The following is a 17,572-nucleotide window of genomic DNA, read 5'->3' as shown; positions in this document are numbered from 1 at the left end:
TGGGTCAGTGCATGTGCACGTGAGAGTGTGGGTCCCAGTGCATAACCGTGTACACCTGTGAAATGCCTCATCTCGGACCCCTCTCCTTCCTCCTTACCACTGATAGACAGTCATTGCTCCTCTCGGTGTCCCGTTCCCCCCAGCAGGTATTCAAGGGGAAGGTACCAGGGCCACCAGGTGCAGACACAGCCTCCAGGACACATGGCAGCTTTGTTCTCCCCAACAGTCTCAGCCACGCACACTTCCCACAATGAACCTTCCAAACCCTCTCTGCTTTGTTCAACCTCTGCCTAACCCGCCTCTGCATAGGACTTTATCTCTCACTTTTAATAAGAGCCTCCCAATTGGGACTAGCCCCTCTAAAGGCCCCTGTATGTGGTGAGCCAGCTTCTTACCTGTCCTCCTTTTGGAGAAATGTGGTTTCCTTTCCAAAGCTGGGCTCTACCTGGACATGGACCGGACCCCTCTGCCCTGCTGAACTGGCCCCCTGCCAGGTAACCCCCATCTCCGGCAGCCACCATCTCTTCCTCTCCTCTTCCTTCTGCCTGCAAACATGGTCAAGTCTCCCCTTTGCTTAAAAACCTTCAGCCAATCTCGCCTCCTCCAAAGTTACTCTTTCTAGCCTGGTCCTGCCCGTCTGACGTACCTCGTGGAAGCACCCCCCTCACCTGTGTGTCCTAGCGAGGCCTGCCGTCTCTGTCATCCCTAACAAGCAGGCCTCACCGTTCCTCTGAAGATGCTCTCAGAGGCCACCAGGCCTTGACATCCTCACTGGCAAGCTATCAGTCCTTTTGGCACTTCCGGCCTTTGCTGGGCGGTGGGCTCTCAGCCTCATGACATTCTTTCTCAGTCCCTCCTTACCTTCCCCACCCCCATTCTTCCTCCCAATATTTATTGCACACTAACTATGTATCAGGCCCTTTGCTGAAAACATAAAGACTCCCTGCCCCCAAGGAGCTGGCCACCTAGTTCCCCCCTCCCTTTCGTGCCCTCTCTGGCTATTTCTTCCTTCTAGTCCCCTGGATGTTTCCCCTGGACATTTCCCCGGGATCTGTTTTTGACCTTCTTTCCCTCTTGGCAACCACATGTGCAGACCACCACCTCTAACTCAAATAGCTCCCAAATTTCTATTTCCGACCTGCCCCTCCCCCAACCTCCAGTTCCCCGGGACATTCCCACCTGTTCACCTACTGCACCCACCTCAACCTCGACCTGGCAAAAGTGGACTCATTGCTTCTCCGTCTCCTGTCTCTCGGGCTTGCAAACTGCCCCTGTCCTGGGGCTCTCTTGATCAAGTCCTGTTTTGCACATTGTGCCTCTAGCTTTTCCCCCACTCGCCCCTTTCCATCTTTGGCCCCTGCCCACGTCTAGACCCTCACACTCCTCCACCTGAACTGTTGCCATCGCTTCCTGGCTAGTTTGTCTCTGGACAGCCTCTTTCTGTCCATTCCATCTCCCAGGCTGCAGCCAGATTCATTTTTCCAAAGCGCCGCTTGGATCTGTCGCTTCATTGTTCAAAAGAAATTTCTAAGCATTCCGTGGCCCCTGTTGCCCACAGAATGAGATCTAAATTCCCTAGTCTGGGTTCAAGGTCTCTGCAATCTGGCCCCAGCCCCCTGCCCCAAACATCTCTCAGCCGCGTGAGCTCTACAATCAGCCACACATGGTGTTCTGCAGACGGGCCCAGTACTTCCCTGTGCCCTCGCTTTCGCTCACGCTGCTTTCTCTTTCAAAAAAATCCTTTTTTTTTCCTTTCGGTTTTTGCATGATCTCAAACTGGGCATCTTTGAAGGCCTACCTCACATACTGCCACCTCTAAGAAACTCCTTTTTTTATTTTCTCGTCTTGACACCCCAGCGGGAGTGATCTTCTGTCCTGTGACCTCGCACGGCCCCATATACTATCTTATCTGGCACATGTAGTTTTCTGCTTTGCATGGGAGTTATCTACATCCATGCCTCATTTCTGGAAGGGCAGCGTGCTCCTTTGACTCATCTTTGTGTTCTCCAGAAGACTTATATCACAGAGTGCTGCTCTGTGGTCACTGCGGGATAAGTGCTCAGAAAGTATTTGGTGAATGGATGGATAAAACAATGCGTGATAGGGTGGGTGGGTGGACGGGCAGATGAATAGATGGGTGAATGGATGAATAAGCATTTGCCGCTAGGGCTAAGCCAAGTGTATAGCTAGTCTGACAATGGCTGTTAATAAATATTAGAGAGGAGTGAGAAGAGCTAACAGCTCTCGGGTCCTCAGACACCTACTTAAAAACATTACGAAGTGAGCGCTGAGAAGGCAGGGGAAGGATAAAGCTCTGGAATGGAGTCTTTCATCCTTGAGGGATCTTTGGCTCTAGAATTCCAAAAGACTCGAGAAATGTGGCAGATTCTACTCCGCAGCTGACACAGGTCTACGTAGGCACTCTGAATCATGCCAACGCTGAAGACACGGTCACTTTCAGCTCCGTGACTCTGGACAAGTTTTCAACCTCTCTGAGCCTCAGTTTCCTCATCTGAAAAATGGGTCTACCTTATAGGGTTGTTGGAGAGATGAAACAAAATAATCCTTGCGAAGTGCTTATCAAAGTACCTAGCATGAGCATACAAAACACAGTGGCTATTATTGCTGGTTTTGCCCTCCAGAAATTAGCAGTCATTCTAGTAAGCAAAAAAAATCATGCTCCCATGTCAGGCGACATATAATCAAGGACTAGGTTACATGGTTCTCTTTTTAAGTCCCACTGGAATTCAGAGAAGGTTGAGGACTAGAATAGTAGGGGAGGCCTCCCAGAGGAGGGGGGTTTAGGACAGACCTTGAAGGATGGATGGGATCTGGGAGAGAAGGAGGTAGACAGGGATTAGTGGGAGGGCATGTGCAATAGCAGGGAGGGGCTGCTTGTGCAGCGAGCAGGTGGTTTTGGTGGTGGAGAGACAGTGAGGGAGCAGAAGAATGGCCTGATACAAAGTAATGGGTGATAAGATTGGGAGCATCAATGACTTCAGCCTCTCACGACCCTCTGTCACAAAGAATGACTACAGAAAAACCACCTAAGTTCATTAGTTCTGGTAGAGATAGAAATAATAGCTAACACTCTACATAGAATTTATAACGTTTTGAGCATTGCACCTGTTATAATTTGTGTGATACTCAGAGCAACCCTATGACACTATCTTCCATTTTACAGATGAGAAACATGAGACACAGAGAGGGTAAGTAACTTGCCCAAGGTCACACAGCTTCTGAGTAGCGAGTCTTATACTCACCCCCAGGCTCTCTATTTCAGAATCTATGCTCTTAACCACTATATTATGCTGCCTCTTCCCTAGATCTCTGTAGCCTTTATCTCTCTTCACTCTGTGGCATATTGCCAATAGACAGAAAGACAGTCTCGCTGCTACCATCACAGTGGAAACTCAGCCAGGCATTCATTGAATGGTTATTATGTGTTCACTACTGGGTGTGGGGGCGGGGGGGGGGGATGGGAGCATCGCTAAGAGAGTCACTGAAGGAGGAGAGGACATGGACGGTGGCCCAGGGAACTCATAATCTACTGCAGCAGACAGGACCTAATTCGCTAGAAACAAAGGGAGAGCAGTGCCTGCCAGGTTGCCTTCCTGCCGAACCGGGGGCCCCGGCCTGCAGCACAGTCACACTTCGGAGGGCAGCCTCAGCACCGAGAAGGCTATGGGCGGCTGGGATGGGGCCTTGGCCCCAAAGGGTGTTTTACTGAATGTTTGCAAGTGAGACCACTGCTGTATAGGGACAGGCACATGGAGGTTTGAGCTCCCTCCACCCTCTTCTCCCTTCTTCACCAGAGGATGGGAGGGTGGAACCCGGGGCGGAACCCGGGGCGGAACCAGGGGCAGAGTGGCGGCGTCAGCCCATGGCCTGACCACTCCCCCGCAAGCCCGCTACATTCCCTGTCCTTTCCTCCCAGTTTGTCCACTACATAGGCATTACTAAGTCCCTCTATGTTCAGCCTTCCCGGAAGATAAGAGAGAGGGGGCACAGTGGACAGTAGGTGGAGGGGGAGTGGGACGAGGGACCAGCACTGAGCCGAGGCGAGAGGCATGGCAGAGGCAGGGGGCAGTGAGGGAACCTGGGCCTGCAAGCAGCCCCACCGCAGGGCAGGTGTGAGAGCACCCGGATGACTGACCCCTGCCGTCATTTCCTTTCCAGCCAGAGAACAATGGCTCAAAAACAAGTGCGGCCGTCCACTTTCCCGCCTCCTGGTCCACGGGCACGCTCGCTTCCCCAGCTGAGCGAATGGAAAGCCTGAGCCCAGCACGGCCCGGCACCCTTCCGCCCGCCCAGCGCGCAGGGCGCCCCAGCCCCAGCCCGCGCCCGCTGAGATCCCGGCCCGACGGCCTAGCCGGCACGTTCTCCCTCGCATTCCAGGCCCTGCACTCGGCCCGCAGCCTGGAGAGTCGCCGAGGGATGAGGACGCTACAGCCCAGTGGGACGCCCTTTCTGCACTCGCGGCCCCGAGCGCGCAGCGCCCAGAAGCCAGGCCGAGCCTGACGCCCTGTCGTCTCCCCTTGCGCACAGGGACCCACGAGTGACCCGACCAGTCATCTCCCTGCTGCATGGAACGGCTGCAGAAGGTGCGCGGGGCTTTATACACCCAGGTCTGGGCAGTGAGGGCCTGGGTCTCGCGGTGGGTGGGGCCAGGCTTCCCGCCGAGGGTCAGGTCGAGGTCGATGGTGCCACCTGGTGGTTGCCCGCAGCGCCCCACCCCGGGGCCCCAGAGGCCTAGGGAGTCTTCTCTGCCCTGGTCCACCCTCCTCTGGCCAATCCTGCGCCTTTGGAGCGGCCTGCCCGCGGCCCTCGCCCGCACGCACATTCCCACGGCCGCCTTCTCACTCTCCCCAGCAACCACTTACCTCCCCCGGGAGCGTCAGCTCCTCCCGAGGCTCCAGTGTTCCCGGCTCTCCCTCCAGCATCGTGGTAAGTATTCCTCCCGCCGCTGGCACCCTCAGGCTGGGAGGAGGGAGGGGTGGGACACGCTGGCTCCTAGGCGGCTTCTCTTGCCCCCGCCCCACCTCCGCGTGGTCCTACTACAGCTGGTGGGCGGAACGAACCCCCAAATCCAGAGGTTTCCTCACTCCCATTTTCCTGGTTTCACCTGTCTCGTTGTACCCAGAGTGCTAGGTTTTTTACGGCGACTTTCTAAACCCTTAAAATGAAATAGTGAAATTATTAACTTATAGGAGCTGCCATCTAAAAAGGCTGCCCATTTTCTTCCTAATAAATTGCAAATCTGGCTTGCAAGGCCAGGATCCCAGGTGAGCCTTTCGGCTCGTCTGTTCCATTGGCACCATTTTCCTACAGGCCAAGATGGACAATCAGGTGCTGGGCTATAAGGACTTGGCCGCCATCCCCAAGGACAAGGCCATCCTGGACATCGAGCGGCCTGACCTCATGATCTACGAGCCCCACTTTACCTACTCTCTCCTGGAACACGTGGAGCTGCCCAGAAGCCGGGAGGTGAGGGGTAGGGGGTTCCTCTTGGACAAGACTTGGGGGAAGGGCTCCCCTGGCCACATGGGAGGTGCTTTCTTTTCTGGAGGCCAAAACAAGAAAGGGAACTGTGTGCAGGAATCAACCAGTGAGGACCGAGTGTTCATGGAGAGCCGGCAGATGGGCTGCAGGGGAGCTTCATGTAGTGAGCAGGGAAGCCATGTTTGAATGGCGGCAGCAGAGGGGTCACATAGAAGGAGAGTGGGAGTGGGCAGAAAGACAGCAGATTTGTGGAAAATGCCAGGAGCACTGAACTCGGAGGCCAGAAGTCCTAGCTGAGTGACCAGCGTGATGGTGTGGTCTCAGTTTCCTCGCCTGTAAAATAGAGGTGATACCTCTGCCCATCTACCTCACCAGGTAGTTAGTACACGAGATCATACACACACGCCAGGTATGTTATAAATGGTATTCAAGAAAGGAGTACTGTCATGGCTGAGCAGTAAGAGGGGGCCAGCCTGGGGGAGACTTAAATACCTGACTAGGAGCCTGGACCCCATCCCGGATGCTTGTGGGTCGTTCTCTGCCATTCATTGCTAGGCTCTGAGGACGGGGCCACAGGCGTCTTCTGTTGGCCCTCAGAGCACAAGCACACTACTCCAGGATCTGTGGCTTCTTGGTACGTTCTAGGAAAGACTTCGGACTCTGCCCAGGAAAGTACTAGAAGGGAGAAGGACAGAGGGCTAGTGCTGGATAGTGGCAAGGACTGATAGAGAAGAAGTGGCCCAGACATTGGGCAGGCAAGATACAGAATTGGGTGGGGGATGCAGTGGCCCCTCTAGGGGTCTAGGGATAAAGGTTTAATTATACCCTGTGGCTCTGACCAGCTCCTCTCCTTTGCAGCGCTCGCTGTCACCCAAATCCACATCCCCCCCACCATCCCCAGAGGTGAGTCTGCCCTATACCTGACACCGCCCAGCCCTGCTCTGACAGGCCCAACCCCCATCCCCCACATGCATCCAGCCAGACAGGGCTCTGCAGAGCCCAGGGGGTGATGGAATCAGTGGACCTCGACCTGTCACTGTCCAGCTCTGTCCATCTGTCTGTCTGACCCAGGACGTCATGTAATTCTTTCTCCTGGGTCAGGCTCCATCAGCAGGTCAAGTTCTTGGATGCCCTGCCTCTGCCCCGGGGTAGGGGGCTCGTGGCTGCTAGAGTGGGAGGACAGAGATGTGGAGTGAGGCGAAGCCGTGTCTACATGGGTTGGAGGGGTAGGGTGGGGGACCTGGGAGCTGCAGTGAACCTCACTTCTGCTCTGCAGGTGTGGGCGGACAGCCGGTCCCCTGGAACCATCTCTCAGGCGTCAGCTCCAAGAACCACTGGGACCCCCCGGACCAGCCTGCCCCATTTCCACCATCCTGGTAGGTCTTAGTGACATCCCGGCTGCGGGATGTCCTTTCCCTAAGACTTTTATTTTTTCCTTCAGGAAACCAAGCCCCTTGCTCTCAGTGCCCCACTGTCTGGGGTATATACTCCCCACAGAACTAGCCAGACCCCCAGATAACATGATCCTGGGCACAGCTCCCAAAGATGGTGGATCCTGTCACGTCTTCTTTCCCACCCAACCAGAAAAGTGCAAAAAGTCCCAACCCCCTAAGGGACAGTTCTAAGAACTCTCGGTTCTGTCTTGGCTTTCGACCGGAGCCCATGAATGTCCTACCTTCTCCCGTTCCACTGGTCTCCATTCTCCTCACTGACCTGGCCCCCCCCCACCATCGACACACCCTCCTTCTCACCCGCTCTTGCTCCCTCCCCACAGAGACCACCCGCCCAGATTCCAACATCTACAAGAAGCCACCCATCTACAAGCAGAGAGGTGAAGTTCTCCTAACTGACCCGAGTCCCCTTCCTGCTACGTGCTGGGAGGCCACGCCAAGGGCTGGGAGGGGACAGGAGAATAACTGTCCGTAACAGCACAGAACCGTGCCCTGTGCTCTTCCTCGTGCATTGTTTTCGCATCCACGATCTCGCAGGCGAGAAACGGGAGAAGTGAGGGAGTTGGGAGCTGGGGGCATGCGTGGGCTGACCGTGACCTCTGCCTGCAGAGTCCATGGGAGGCAGCCCTCAGAGCAAGCACCTCATCGAGGACCTCATCATCGAGTCATCCAAGTTCCCTGCGGCCCAGCCACCTGACCCCAACCAGCCAGCCAAGATCGAAACCGACTACTGGCCATGCCCGCCATCGCTGGCCGTTGTGGGTAGGCGAAACCGCGGGAGAGGGGATAAGGGAGGCTAGGACACCGCCTCATAGCCCTGGTTGATGCCCCATGAGCCCACCCTCACCCCGACCCCCACTTCCACCCTGTGGCCCAAAGGGAACACTGCAAGCTCCTTGCTCACTCCTCTTGCATTCCCATAGCTCTGGTGTCAGCAGCCCTATTTGTTAGTCATTCGTCTCTTTTCATTCATTTATTTGACCACTCGACAGACATTTGTCACACTTCTACTGTGTCCCAGGTTCTGTGATAGGTCTGGAAAAGAGAAAGAGAAATGAGACAAGGTCTTAGTCCCCAGTGAATTTAAGTTGTGTGAATGTGTGTTGCCTACCCAGCCTCACTGCAACACTAGAAAAGGTTATTTTATTTTATTTTATATTTAATTTAATTAATTTATTTATTATTATTTTTTTATTTTTTATTTTATTTATTTTATTTTATTTTATATTTTATTTTATTTATTTTATTTTATTTTATATTTTATTTTATTTTATCATTTAAAGATAATCTGTAGTGTTTGCTTTAAGGCACAGCCTAGTGCCGCACACACAGCCAGCATCTGATAAATACTTATTGAGCAAACGGTTGGTTGACACGCCGGCTTTTGCCCATGTTTCTCAGAGACAGAATGGAGGAAGCGGAAGGCATCGCGGAGAGGGGCAGAGGAGGAGGAGGAAGAGGAAGATGATGACTCTGGGGAGGAGATGAAGGCTCTCAGGGAGCGTCAAAGAGAGGAACTCAGTAAGGTAGCATCTCGCTACTCCCTAACCCGGCCTCCCTGTGTCTTCCTGGGGAAAAAGGTTCTGGTTCCATAGCTGTTCTGTTCTAAATGGGTCCATGTCTGAAGAGCATCCTGGTCAGAGCATGTAAGGAATTCCCCTTCTTTCCTAGGATTTCAGTGGCTGCTTTAGGGGGAACACTAGTGAATATTAGGGTAAAAAGCACAGAAATGGTGGTCTCCCCGGTGCCAGGCTTCAGCAGGCTGAGCAATTCATGGGAAGAGGGGACGGGAGAGAGCAGCCTGCTGGTCTCCAGGGAGGAGAGAGGGTGTTGGGACTCATGCAAAGGCCACTGACGGCTACATGGGCTTGTTCTCTGGGCATCGTGACCTGGGATGAGGAGGCCATGGGAGTAGAGTTACACTGAGTGGCTCTGACTCCTTGCTCTCAAGAGTGGCCAAACCCAACGTGGCAGCACATCAGACCAGAATGACAGACTCCACAGGCTCCCGGGCACGGCCCAGCCACCCAGGAAGTCTGTCCCCACTCCTGCCTGCAGTATGCCCAGCTCCGAACATTTTGGAGATGAGAAATGAGCATCTCTGTCTTGGACCCATCTCTCTTTCTCCTTTCCCAGGTTACTTCCAACTTGGGAAAGATGATCTTAAAAGAGGAGATGGAGAAGTCATTGCCTACCCGGAGGAAAGCCCGTTCCCTGCCCGACCGGACGCCCTTCCATACCTGTGAGTGCCACGCAAGGAGCTGGGGTCTGCCTGGCCAGACCCTGAGGCCGGAATCGAATAGTCAGGTGTCTGTCGTATGCCCGGCACTGTGCTACTGTGGGTACAAGGGACAGAAAATTGGGTTGCTGGCTCAAGGCGCTCATGCTGTCCTTAGGGCAAGAATACCAGTCCTGGAGCAAGACTAGATGATAAAGGACAGTGTCGGCCAAAGCAGAATTAGCTAATTTTGTTTAATTTAATAAAAATTTATTGAGTGTCTACCATGTGCTAGGCACTGGGGATTATAAAGAGTGAAAAAATATAGTCCTCTCCTTCAGTAGCTTCCAATCATTGGGAAAACTGACTCGGAAACTGGGGATTTGGTCCTGCAGGTATTCTGGCGAGATGAGAGGTGCGTAGTGAGTGCTTTGAGAGTCTGGTGACAGGGCCTGGGTTCGGAGGGTTGGGAGGTTGCTAAACCGAGCCAGTGGAGGAGAAGACATGGCGACACTAGGGACGGTGGAAACAAAGGCGAGGGACAGGAAACATCCTGGCCAGCATAGAGGGCCTCCAGGAGCCTGGAATCATCCCAAGCACGCCATGTGGTGGCAGGAATGAAGGCAAAGAGGTGGGGTGGCCAGTGCTTTGGACACCATGCCTCAAACCACTGACTCGAGCCCGGATGTCCTTAGAGCATGGCGGGTGGAGAGGAGCGGGGAGATCTGAGAACCCCAAACTGGAAGCTATCAGGCCTGTAAAAGCCCAGCCTCAGAAGCTACACAGCCCGCTTCCACTGTGTTGCACTGGTCAGAGCAGCTCCCCGACAGCACAGACTCGGGCAGGGGAGACAGTCACTTCCTGATGACAGGAACTGCAGGAAGGCACGCGGGCTGGGGGATAGTGATCGAGGCCATCTTAGGAGACAATCTGCCACGCTTTCCAGTAGTCTAGGTAAAGGCTAAAATATACACAGGTCCAGAGAAGAAGGAATGGGTTTGAGAAATGTATAGGAGATTGAATCAACTAGACTCAATGGCTGATTAGAGGTGGGAGGTGAAGGGGAGACCAGGCTGGGTTTTGTCTTGGGTGCCGGGTGATGACAAACCTGGAACTGAGATCTTGAAAGAGGTAGGTTTGGGGCGGGGGCGGTGGAGGGAGATGAAGAGACTGGTTTGGGGATGTGTTGGATTTGAAGTGCATGTAGGTGGGAGCCGAGTCTGACCAAGTCGCAAGCTTGAGGGGTGACTCAGGCCTCAGGCAGAGTTTTCGGGTTATAGGTAGTAATAAGACCGTGAGAATAATGTGATTGTGCAGAGAGAGGAGAGAGGGGCAGGACGGGTGCCCACACTGTACCCTGGAGAGCACGCACGTTCAGATCCGGATGAAGGTTGTTAGGAGGAGGTCGGGAAGGAACCCAGCCTGAGGATGTGGGTAGCCTCAAAAGGCCTCACTCTCTGTCTGAGGGCTGGGGACTTGATCTGGGAGCAGGCCATGGTGGAAGTGGAGGATGTCTGCTGAGCCAAAGGTGGGCAAAGCTTGCTGAGATTCGGGAAGCTTTAGAACAGCGGTCCCCAATGTTTTTGGCACTAGGGACCTGTGCTCCTATGAGCATCTAATGCCTGATGATCTGAGGTGGAGCTGAGGCAGTGATGCTAGCGCTGGGGAGCGGCTGCAAATACAGATGAAGCTTCACGCGCTCACCCACCACTCACCTCCTGCTGTGCGGCCCGGTTCCTAATAGGCTGAGAACCGGTACCATTCCTGGCTTGGGGATTGGGGACCCCTGGTTTAGAATAGCTACTGCATGGAATGGGAGCTGCTACAAGGCCTTCCATCTGGATAGTCTACAGGTTTCACCTCCATAGCTTGCAGGCGAGAGGGCAACTGTAGGCTGATCCAGGCAGAGTTTGTGAGGCACGTGCCGTGGGATGAGGGGCCAAGTGAGCTGCTGAGTGCTGGTGAAAGCAGTTGTGTACCCAAACACAGGCTGAGGGACAAGGGGAATTTGGGATCGGGACGCTGGACGTCCCCGGGAGATTGACGAGCAGAGGTACTGGGAACAAGGCTGAGGGGAAACTGCAAACAAAGAAGGGTGCTGTGGCCACCAGGTGGGACACATGGGCTTCAGATGTCAGGGTGAAGCAGTTGTGGATGCCAAGGCCATTGAAGGGGTTGCCTGCTGTGGAGTGGAGCTGAAGGCCCCTGGGGCGGGGGATTCAAGGAACCGTAAGGCGTGCATGCGGCTAGGACAGCCACAGAGTCACTGGGGAGGGGATTTCAGGATGAGCGGAGTTATAAGAGGCCTTTTTAGACAATGTGGAATAAATAGTTAAGGCCTAAAGAATGAGGCAGATAGAGAGATGCCCCAAAGGTTGAATTCAGTCTGTGTTCCACTGGAATTTGCTACTCAGTCAAAATTAGCTCTTTAGCTTCCATTTTGGCGCCCCAGAATGTATATGTGATCGTAGGATTGCCTGCGTTACTCTCATGGCTAATCGACCTTAACGACTTCAGAATTATGAATAGGCATGTCGTGCTGACTTAATGGTAACATCGAATGGTCACTTTCAAACATAAATAAACATTCTACAAGTAATTTGGAATGAAAACCATTTCGTATGTCTCGTAGGTTGAAATTCTTCCAGTCGAAGTAGAAATGTATGCCTACCGCAAAAGTAAAATGCTTCGATAATGAATGACGATTGTGAAAGCAGATAATTTTCAACACAAAAATAAATATTAAGTATCTTAAAAATTAAGAAGTAGTAAGGGGGGTGGAAACAAGGTCTGAAAACACATTTTGTTCTCACCAAACTTCTGAATAACAAATTTTATGTTTTAATGAGACAGTTCCTTATAGTTTTGCATCTGTCAAGGCTAAACCTTTAAATGAGAATGCTGGTCAAAATGATTGCTACAGAATGCCAACACTTATTAGTAATTGGAGATGAAGGAGCTGAGATCTGCCCAGACTATGAAGCTAAAGTACAAAGTTTTTCTAGGCAAACCTATTGCTGAAAACCAATTTTCTTGAATTATAATGTGCGATATTATGAAATATGCAAGTTGAAAGTGACATCTGGTCATGCTGGTGCAATCTAGCAGCTGACGGTGCTGAGAAAATGATTGTTTCTGTATTATACCATCGAATGTTTGAAACTTGATTACTAACATTGCTAATAATAAAATTGTAGTAATTCGATTATTTTGATGAAACGATAGGTGTATTTTGTATCCCAGAGGTTCATTTTATGAGGGTGAGCTTCATCATCTATCACTGGCTGACCGTGGACATTGACACTCGGGCACTTGGCCCAAATGTAAACTTGGTGCACTTGATGTTAGAGAGAGGGCAGGCATTAGAGGTGGTTCAGAGCTGCCAGCATGATGTCACTTGCCGAAGGTGATGGGCAGGAGCCAGTAGCCAACAGAGGCCCACCGGGTTCCCCCTAGTCCACCCTTCACTGCTCTGCTCCTGGTGGCGGAGCCCTCTCAGGAATGACTGTCAGCCCAGAGGACTGAACGGGTCTCTTGCTCTCTTCCAGCTTTGCACACAGGAACATCTAAGTCGTCTTCTCTCCCCGCCTACGGCAGGACCACCCTGAGCCGGGTAAGGTCCCAGACCAGAGGTTGCAGACTACACGGGAAGCGTGTGCATGTGGGGTCCTCTGAGGGACCGAGCTACTTGACATCCTGGGGGAGCAGCGAGACCCCTAAAGTGAAGGGGACCAATGAGGAACATGCCAGCTTCCTTCTAATCCCTTTGTGTCCTTTTTAGCTACAGTCTACAGACTTCAGCCCTTCTGGGAGTGAGACCGGGAGCCCAGGTGAGAGGCAGGGCCGACCTGGTGCCAGGGGAGCCGGGAAAGGGGCTTAAGCAGGCCCCCAGGGCAGCCCCATCTGTGATGTGGGCGGAGCTGTGTGGCTGGAGGTGGGGAGGCTGAGCCCGCAGGTTTGGAGGCCTGCCTGAACGAGTCTTCTCTCCCACAGGCCTGCAGGTGAGTGCCTTCTGGAGGGGAGCATGTGGAGCACCAGCAGCCGTGGACGGGTGACTGCAGTGTTGGGGAGGGGGATGTGGGGCCACAGGGTTGCCTGGTGAGGACATGAGAAGCCCAGAGTAAGGCTGGGAGGCCTCCCTGCCCCGCTCCGGCTCACTGCAGCTTTGGTCTCCTCAGAACGGAGAGGGCCAGAGGGGGAGGATGGACCGGGGGAACTCCCTGCCCTGTGTGCTGGAGCAGAAGGTGAGGGGCAGGGGCAGAGCCGGGGGGCGGTGGGCAGGGGATAGAAGCGTCTACAGTGGGGTGGGCCAGCTCCGGGAGAAGCCAGGGAAGTGAATGCGCTAAGGGGTCTTCCTGGATTTGCTGATGGGGGTGCAGCAGGAGAAGCTGGGGGAGATGAATGGCAAAATGGCATGAACCCAGTGGTCCCTGCAGGCTGAAAAGGGGCCTGGGGAGTTGAAGGGGTTACGCTGACAGAAAAGGCTATGAGCATAAGACTGGTCCTCTCCCCTGCCCCTCAGATATATCCCTACGAAATGCTGGTGGTAACCAATAAGGGGCGAACCAAGTTGCCTCCGGGTGTGGATCGCATGCGACTAGAGGTATGTGCTGGGAAAATGCGCTGGTGGGTGAAGGGGGTCCTGGTGGGCAGCCCCCCCCGCCACCGCCTGGTGGGGGAGACCTGAGGTCTTAGTGGCACTCGTCACTCTGCCCAGCCCCACCCTCCTATCCTATCCATGTGTCACCCTACAGAGGCACCTGTCTGCAGAGGACTTCTCCAGGGTATTCGCCATGTCTCCCGAAGAGTTTAGCAAGCTGGCTCTGTGGAAGCGGAACGAACTCAAGAAGAAGGCCTCTCTCTTCTGACCGTCCCCACGCTCTGTGACTGCCCCTCATCCCTGCTGCTTCAGGGCCCTGGAGCTGGGTCACTAGACCCCAAAGCATCATCTCTTGGGGAAGCAGGGAGATGGGCACAGGTGGTGTTGGCTCCATTCCTAGTCCAGGGGAGCACAGGCCTCTCAGTGCTGGGTTGTGGGACATGGACGTTTCTCCCATAATGAGCCGGGGGCCTCCCCTCATCCCTGGTCCTCACTGCACAGGGCAAATCCAGGCTGGACTCCAGCACACACAGAGTTAGTGTCTGCGCCCAATCCCTACCCCTCTCCCCCTATGAAAAGAGGTCCCCAGAAGAGTGAGAGTGAGGTGATATGCACATGGCACTAGGAGGTCACGCCTCCGTGTCTTGACCAGTGGGTGGTGGAACCCTCGGGCCTGGCAGGAGGAGGTAAGGGCGGGAAGCAGCAGGCAGGCTGGGAGAGCTCCAGGCCCCTGTGTTTGCCCAGCACTCCTCCCCTCACCAGAGCTTCCCCCGCACCTGGGCCTCCTGCCTCTGACTCCAGGGGGAGGCGCCCTGCCCTCCAGCTCACCCAGTTCTCTCCTCGCAAATCCTACGCTTCGAAGCCTCATGCTCAGCCCTGTGGCTTCCCCAGAAGCCTTGGCTTAGAGTGGAGATGTTGCCTATGTAGAACCCCAGCCCCCCATCAACCTCTGGGCAAAGCCAGCTAGAATCCTACCTTCTGGCACCCAGGTCCTAGGCAGAACCAGGCCTTGGGGCTCCCTCGGATGGGATCGAGAGGCCAGGCTGAGTGTCCTGGCTACCAGATCTCACCCACACCCATGCATCCCCCACCATGCTCTCTAAAGAATGTAATTTATTGGGGCACCCCCAGCTGCTTTCCTCACCTAATTCTCTGCCCTACCTTAATCACACACCCAGCTTTTCTTCTCTACAAATACATATGTGTATATAATTATATATATATTTTTGCCCAGGTCTGGGTTTTCTTCCTGCCCAGACCTTGGCTTCCCTTTCCACTGTGTGTGTGATGCTGGGGGAGGGGAACTCTGCTTGGAATTAAAAGGTTGCATTGGGTCCCCAAATCGATTTGTTATTTATGAGCCACCAGGCCCGGGTGAGAGGGACAGATGATGTCAGGCTGAGGGAAGTCATGGGAGTGAGGGTTCAAATGGGGGGGCACATGGGGTTGGAGGCAGAGAGACGGCACAAACACCGCCCTTCTCTAACTGGGCCATAAAAGCGTTGGTCCAGCAGAGTCCTGTTTGCCGCCTCTCCTTCAGGGGCTGTGTGATGGTGGACAGCGGAGGGATAGAAACACGCCGTGGAGCCTGACATGTGAGCCAGTAAGGAGGGAAGGCTGCTCTGTCCTCGGTCAAGGCCCTAAATGTTCCCCTTGGCAGGCAAGCTCAACAGCTGACATGACTGCCCCCTCCAGCACCAAGATGCTCACAGTTCACTGGGGAAGCCAAACACAGAAGAGGTCAACAGGGTATGCATAGGCAGTGAGCTGACTGTCGAGGATCAGGCAGAGAAAAGTAAGGAATGGAGAAATGATGAACTCTATCTAGCAGGAGCCAGGGTCAAGTGGAGGCCGAGGGAGGAGTAATGTGGTCTTGGTTGATTTGGCAAGGACTTCCAGGGGAAAGGCACATGGACCTGGGTGTTGAAGAGGTGGAGAGGGGAAGATTTGACTGGAAGATCAGAGGGAGGACTTTGGTGTGGGTGCTCGTGGGCAGAGGGACTGGCCTCAAGGGCCTGGAACAGAGCCCGGGTGTGGAGTGCCCGAAGAGGGGTATGGTCAGGTGGCTAAGTAAGGTCAAGGACCAGTAAGTTGGAGGAGACTTAGGTCCAGTGCGAACCTAAGACTGGAGCTGGGACCGAATCCAGCCTCCCACCCCAGGACAAGTTTCTAGCCCCTTGGGCTAAAACAAAAGCAAACAGATGAGAACCGCTCAAATGCGAACGATGACTTTAAATGGTCGGGGTTCTGTATATCCACAATATTGTTTTATCCCTTCAACAAACCTGTGAGGGCAACAGCACAAATCATTTCAATCCTTTTAGTGAAGGAGAAAATTGTGGAATAGAGACATTGCATCTGAAGCCTGAAGCGACTTACAACTAATGAGTGGAGAGTGGAGACAAACAATTGAGTTCCTTGACTGCTAACCTAGGTCTGTCTCAAAATAAAGTTGCCTCTCAAGGGGCCTCGGGGAGGGCAGACTGGGAGGCTAAGAGAAAGGAACGGTCTCCACACACGCGCTCAGTGTGAGGCGTCGGTGAATGTGTGCAGGGCTTACTTGTTCCGACGAGGTAAATAGTGGTGACAAAGCCAGCACCCCTGTGTACGCTGAGGCGGTATTTGATCACAGTGCACTGGGAAATGCTTATGGTGGGGCCGACTGGACATTATGTCCTAAAGAATTTTAAGTTCCTGACATTCAGAGCAACTCAAAAGTGGAGCTCTGTCCCTAAAACAAAAACTTGGGGAGAGTGTCTCAGCACCTCCTCCACAAAATACACACACACACAAGCAAACCCCCCAGGTTCCTCCTTGGCAAACAAAACAGACTGGTTTCTTCCCTTTGTTCGTACACATTTTGGCCTAAAAGACTCCTCTCATTTCTCATAGGACTCCTCACCAGGGACCCTATCATTTTTTTCCCTAAGCAGCCATAAAACTGAGCTCCAAATGCTAGCTCAGCCTGGCTCAGGGAACCCTAACCCTGACCCTGACCCTGACCCTGACCCTGACCCCCGCCCCCCATGCCTCAATCTGGATGGCAGGCTGTACTCCACTGCACACAGCCAGCTTTGGGCAGGTCATTGTCTCCTGGGCCTCAGGCCCTCTGGGGAATGGGACCCAAAGGCAGGGTTCATGCAGTGGAGCCCCAAGACCCCACAACTCTCGGTCCTACAGTTCTGTGACAGGGGCTACCCCTGTACCTAATGGGACAGTGAACGCCTTACCCTCTCATCACAAGATGTCAGAGGTCGGCAGAAATGCACTGAACAAGCATCAGCCCCATCTTCAGGAAGAACCTCTGTCCATTACTGAGGGGGTGGAGGTGGCAGAAGGGTAAAGTGGGCTGTTAGAAGGCAGGTCTCTAAGGTCCTGGCTTTGGACAGTCCAAGAAACCCTGCTCTTGCTGTGTAATTCTTAGGTGTAATTTTCCCAGGTGTGACGTCCCCACAGGAAACCCACCTTCTGTTTCTTCCCTTGGTGAGACTAGAAGAGCAAAAGAAGCCACTTACTTCCTGCAGAACCTGTGGACTAGCGCTGTACCTACTTAAAGTAGCAAGCAACAAATGAAATTAATTTTAGTAATATGCTGTTTAACCCAATATACCTAATATATTACCACTTCGACATGTAATCCACATAAAACCTCATTAGCGAGCTATTTTACATTCTTTCTTGTACTAAGTGGTCAGAACCCGGGGTGTATGCACCTTACATTCAGCTCACCTCGTTAGGACTCGCAGAGGTCCGTGCTCCACAGCCACACGTGGCCTGTAGCTACGGTGCGGGACAGGGGGT

At 53.6% G+C, this 17,572-nt stretch overlaps 2 protein-coding genes and 1 long non-coding RNA gene across 12 annotated transcripts in view; 2 read left to right on the top strand and 1 right to left on the bottom strand.

Annotated features, from left to right (window-relative positions):
* The window catches only part of DMTN (dematin actin binding protein), a 22,312-nt gene extending 7,199 nt beyond the window's left edge, over nt 1-15,113 (top strand). For 3 of the 9 annotated variants that reach the window (XM_011366676.2, XM_023534470.1, XM_023534472.1), the window contains 15 exons: nt 4,399-4,604; nt 4,873-4,947; nt 5,332-5,487; nt 6,361-6,405; nt 6,779-6,878; nt 7,277-7,333; nt 7,563-7,715; nt 8,355-8,479; nt 9,090-9,195; nt 12,720-12,784; nt 12,953-13,001; nt 13,165-13,172; nt 13,350-13,415; nt 13,694-13,774; nt 13,926-15,113. In XM_011366676.2, coding sequence (XP_011364978.1) covers nt 4,587-4,604; nt 4,873-4,947; nt 5,332-5,487; nt 6,361-6,405; nt 6,779-6,878; nt 7,277-7,333; nt 7,563-7,715; nt 8,355-8,479; nt 9,090-9,195; nt 12,720-12,784; nt 12,953-13,001; nt 13,165-13,172; nt 13,350-13,415; nt 13,694-13,774; nt 13,926-14,039 — 1,218 coding nt within the window. In that variant the 5' untranslated portion in view covers nt 4,399-4,586 and the 3' untranslated portion in view covers nt 14,040-15,113. Of the gene's footprint in view, nt 1-3,184; nt 3,210-3,927; nt 4,018-4,398; nt 4,605-4,872; nt 4,948-5,331; nt 5,488-6,360; nt 6,406-6,778; nt 6,879-7,276; nt 7,334-7,562; nt 7,716-8,354; nt 8,480-9,089; nt 9,196-12,719; nt 12,785-12,952; nt 13,002-13,164; nt 13,173-13,349; nt 13,416-13,693; nt 13,775-13,925 lie in introns of those variants that run through there. The other 6 variants (XM_011366684.2, XM_023534473.1, XM_023534471.1 and 3 more) reach the window with 5 other exon arrangements.
* On the bottom strand, nt 7,912-17,572 carry LOC105296546. Of its 2 annotated transcripts, none has more exons than XR_896270.2 (3): nt 17,501-17,572; nt 9,194-9,289; nt 7,912-7,988 (listed from the first exon to the last, which is right to left on the bottom strand). It is a non-coding gene; the product is annotated as an uncharacterized LOC105296546 (long non-coding RNA). The 2 variants fall into 2 exon arrangements; XR_002781974.1 differs by having other exon boundaries at nt 17,002-17,566.
* FAM160B2 (family with sequence similarity 160 member B2) overlaps nt 17,501-17,572 on the top strand; it is a 14,685-nt gene continuing 14,613 nt past the window's right edge. The window contains exon 1 of the mRNA XM_011366674.2: nt 17,501-17,519. The gene's annotated coding sequence lies outside the window, so the exon portion shown is untranslated. The remainder of the gene's footprint in view (nt 17,520-17,572) is intronic.

Source organism: Pteropus vampyrus, unplaced genomic scaffold (genome assembly GCF_000151845.1).
Source record: "Pteropus vampyrus isolate Shadow unplaced genomic scaffold, Pvam_2.0 Scaffold126, whole genome shotgun sequence".
NCBI lineage: Eukaryota > Metazoa > Chordata > Mammalia > Chiroptera > Pteropodidae > Pteropus > Pteropus vampyrus.
The sequence above is the reverse complement of the archived record's forward strand: the minus strand, read 5'-3'. Positions and strand labels throughout refer to the sequence as shown.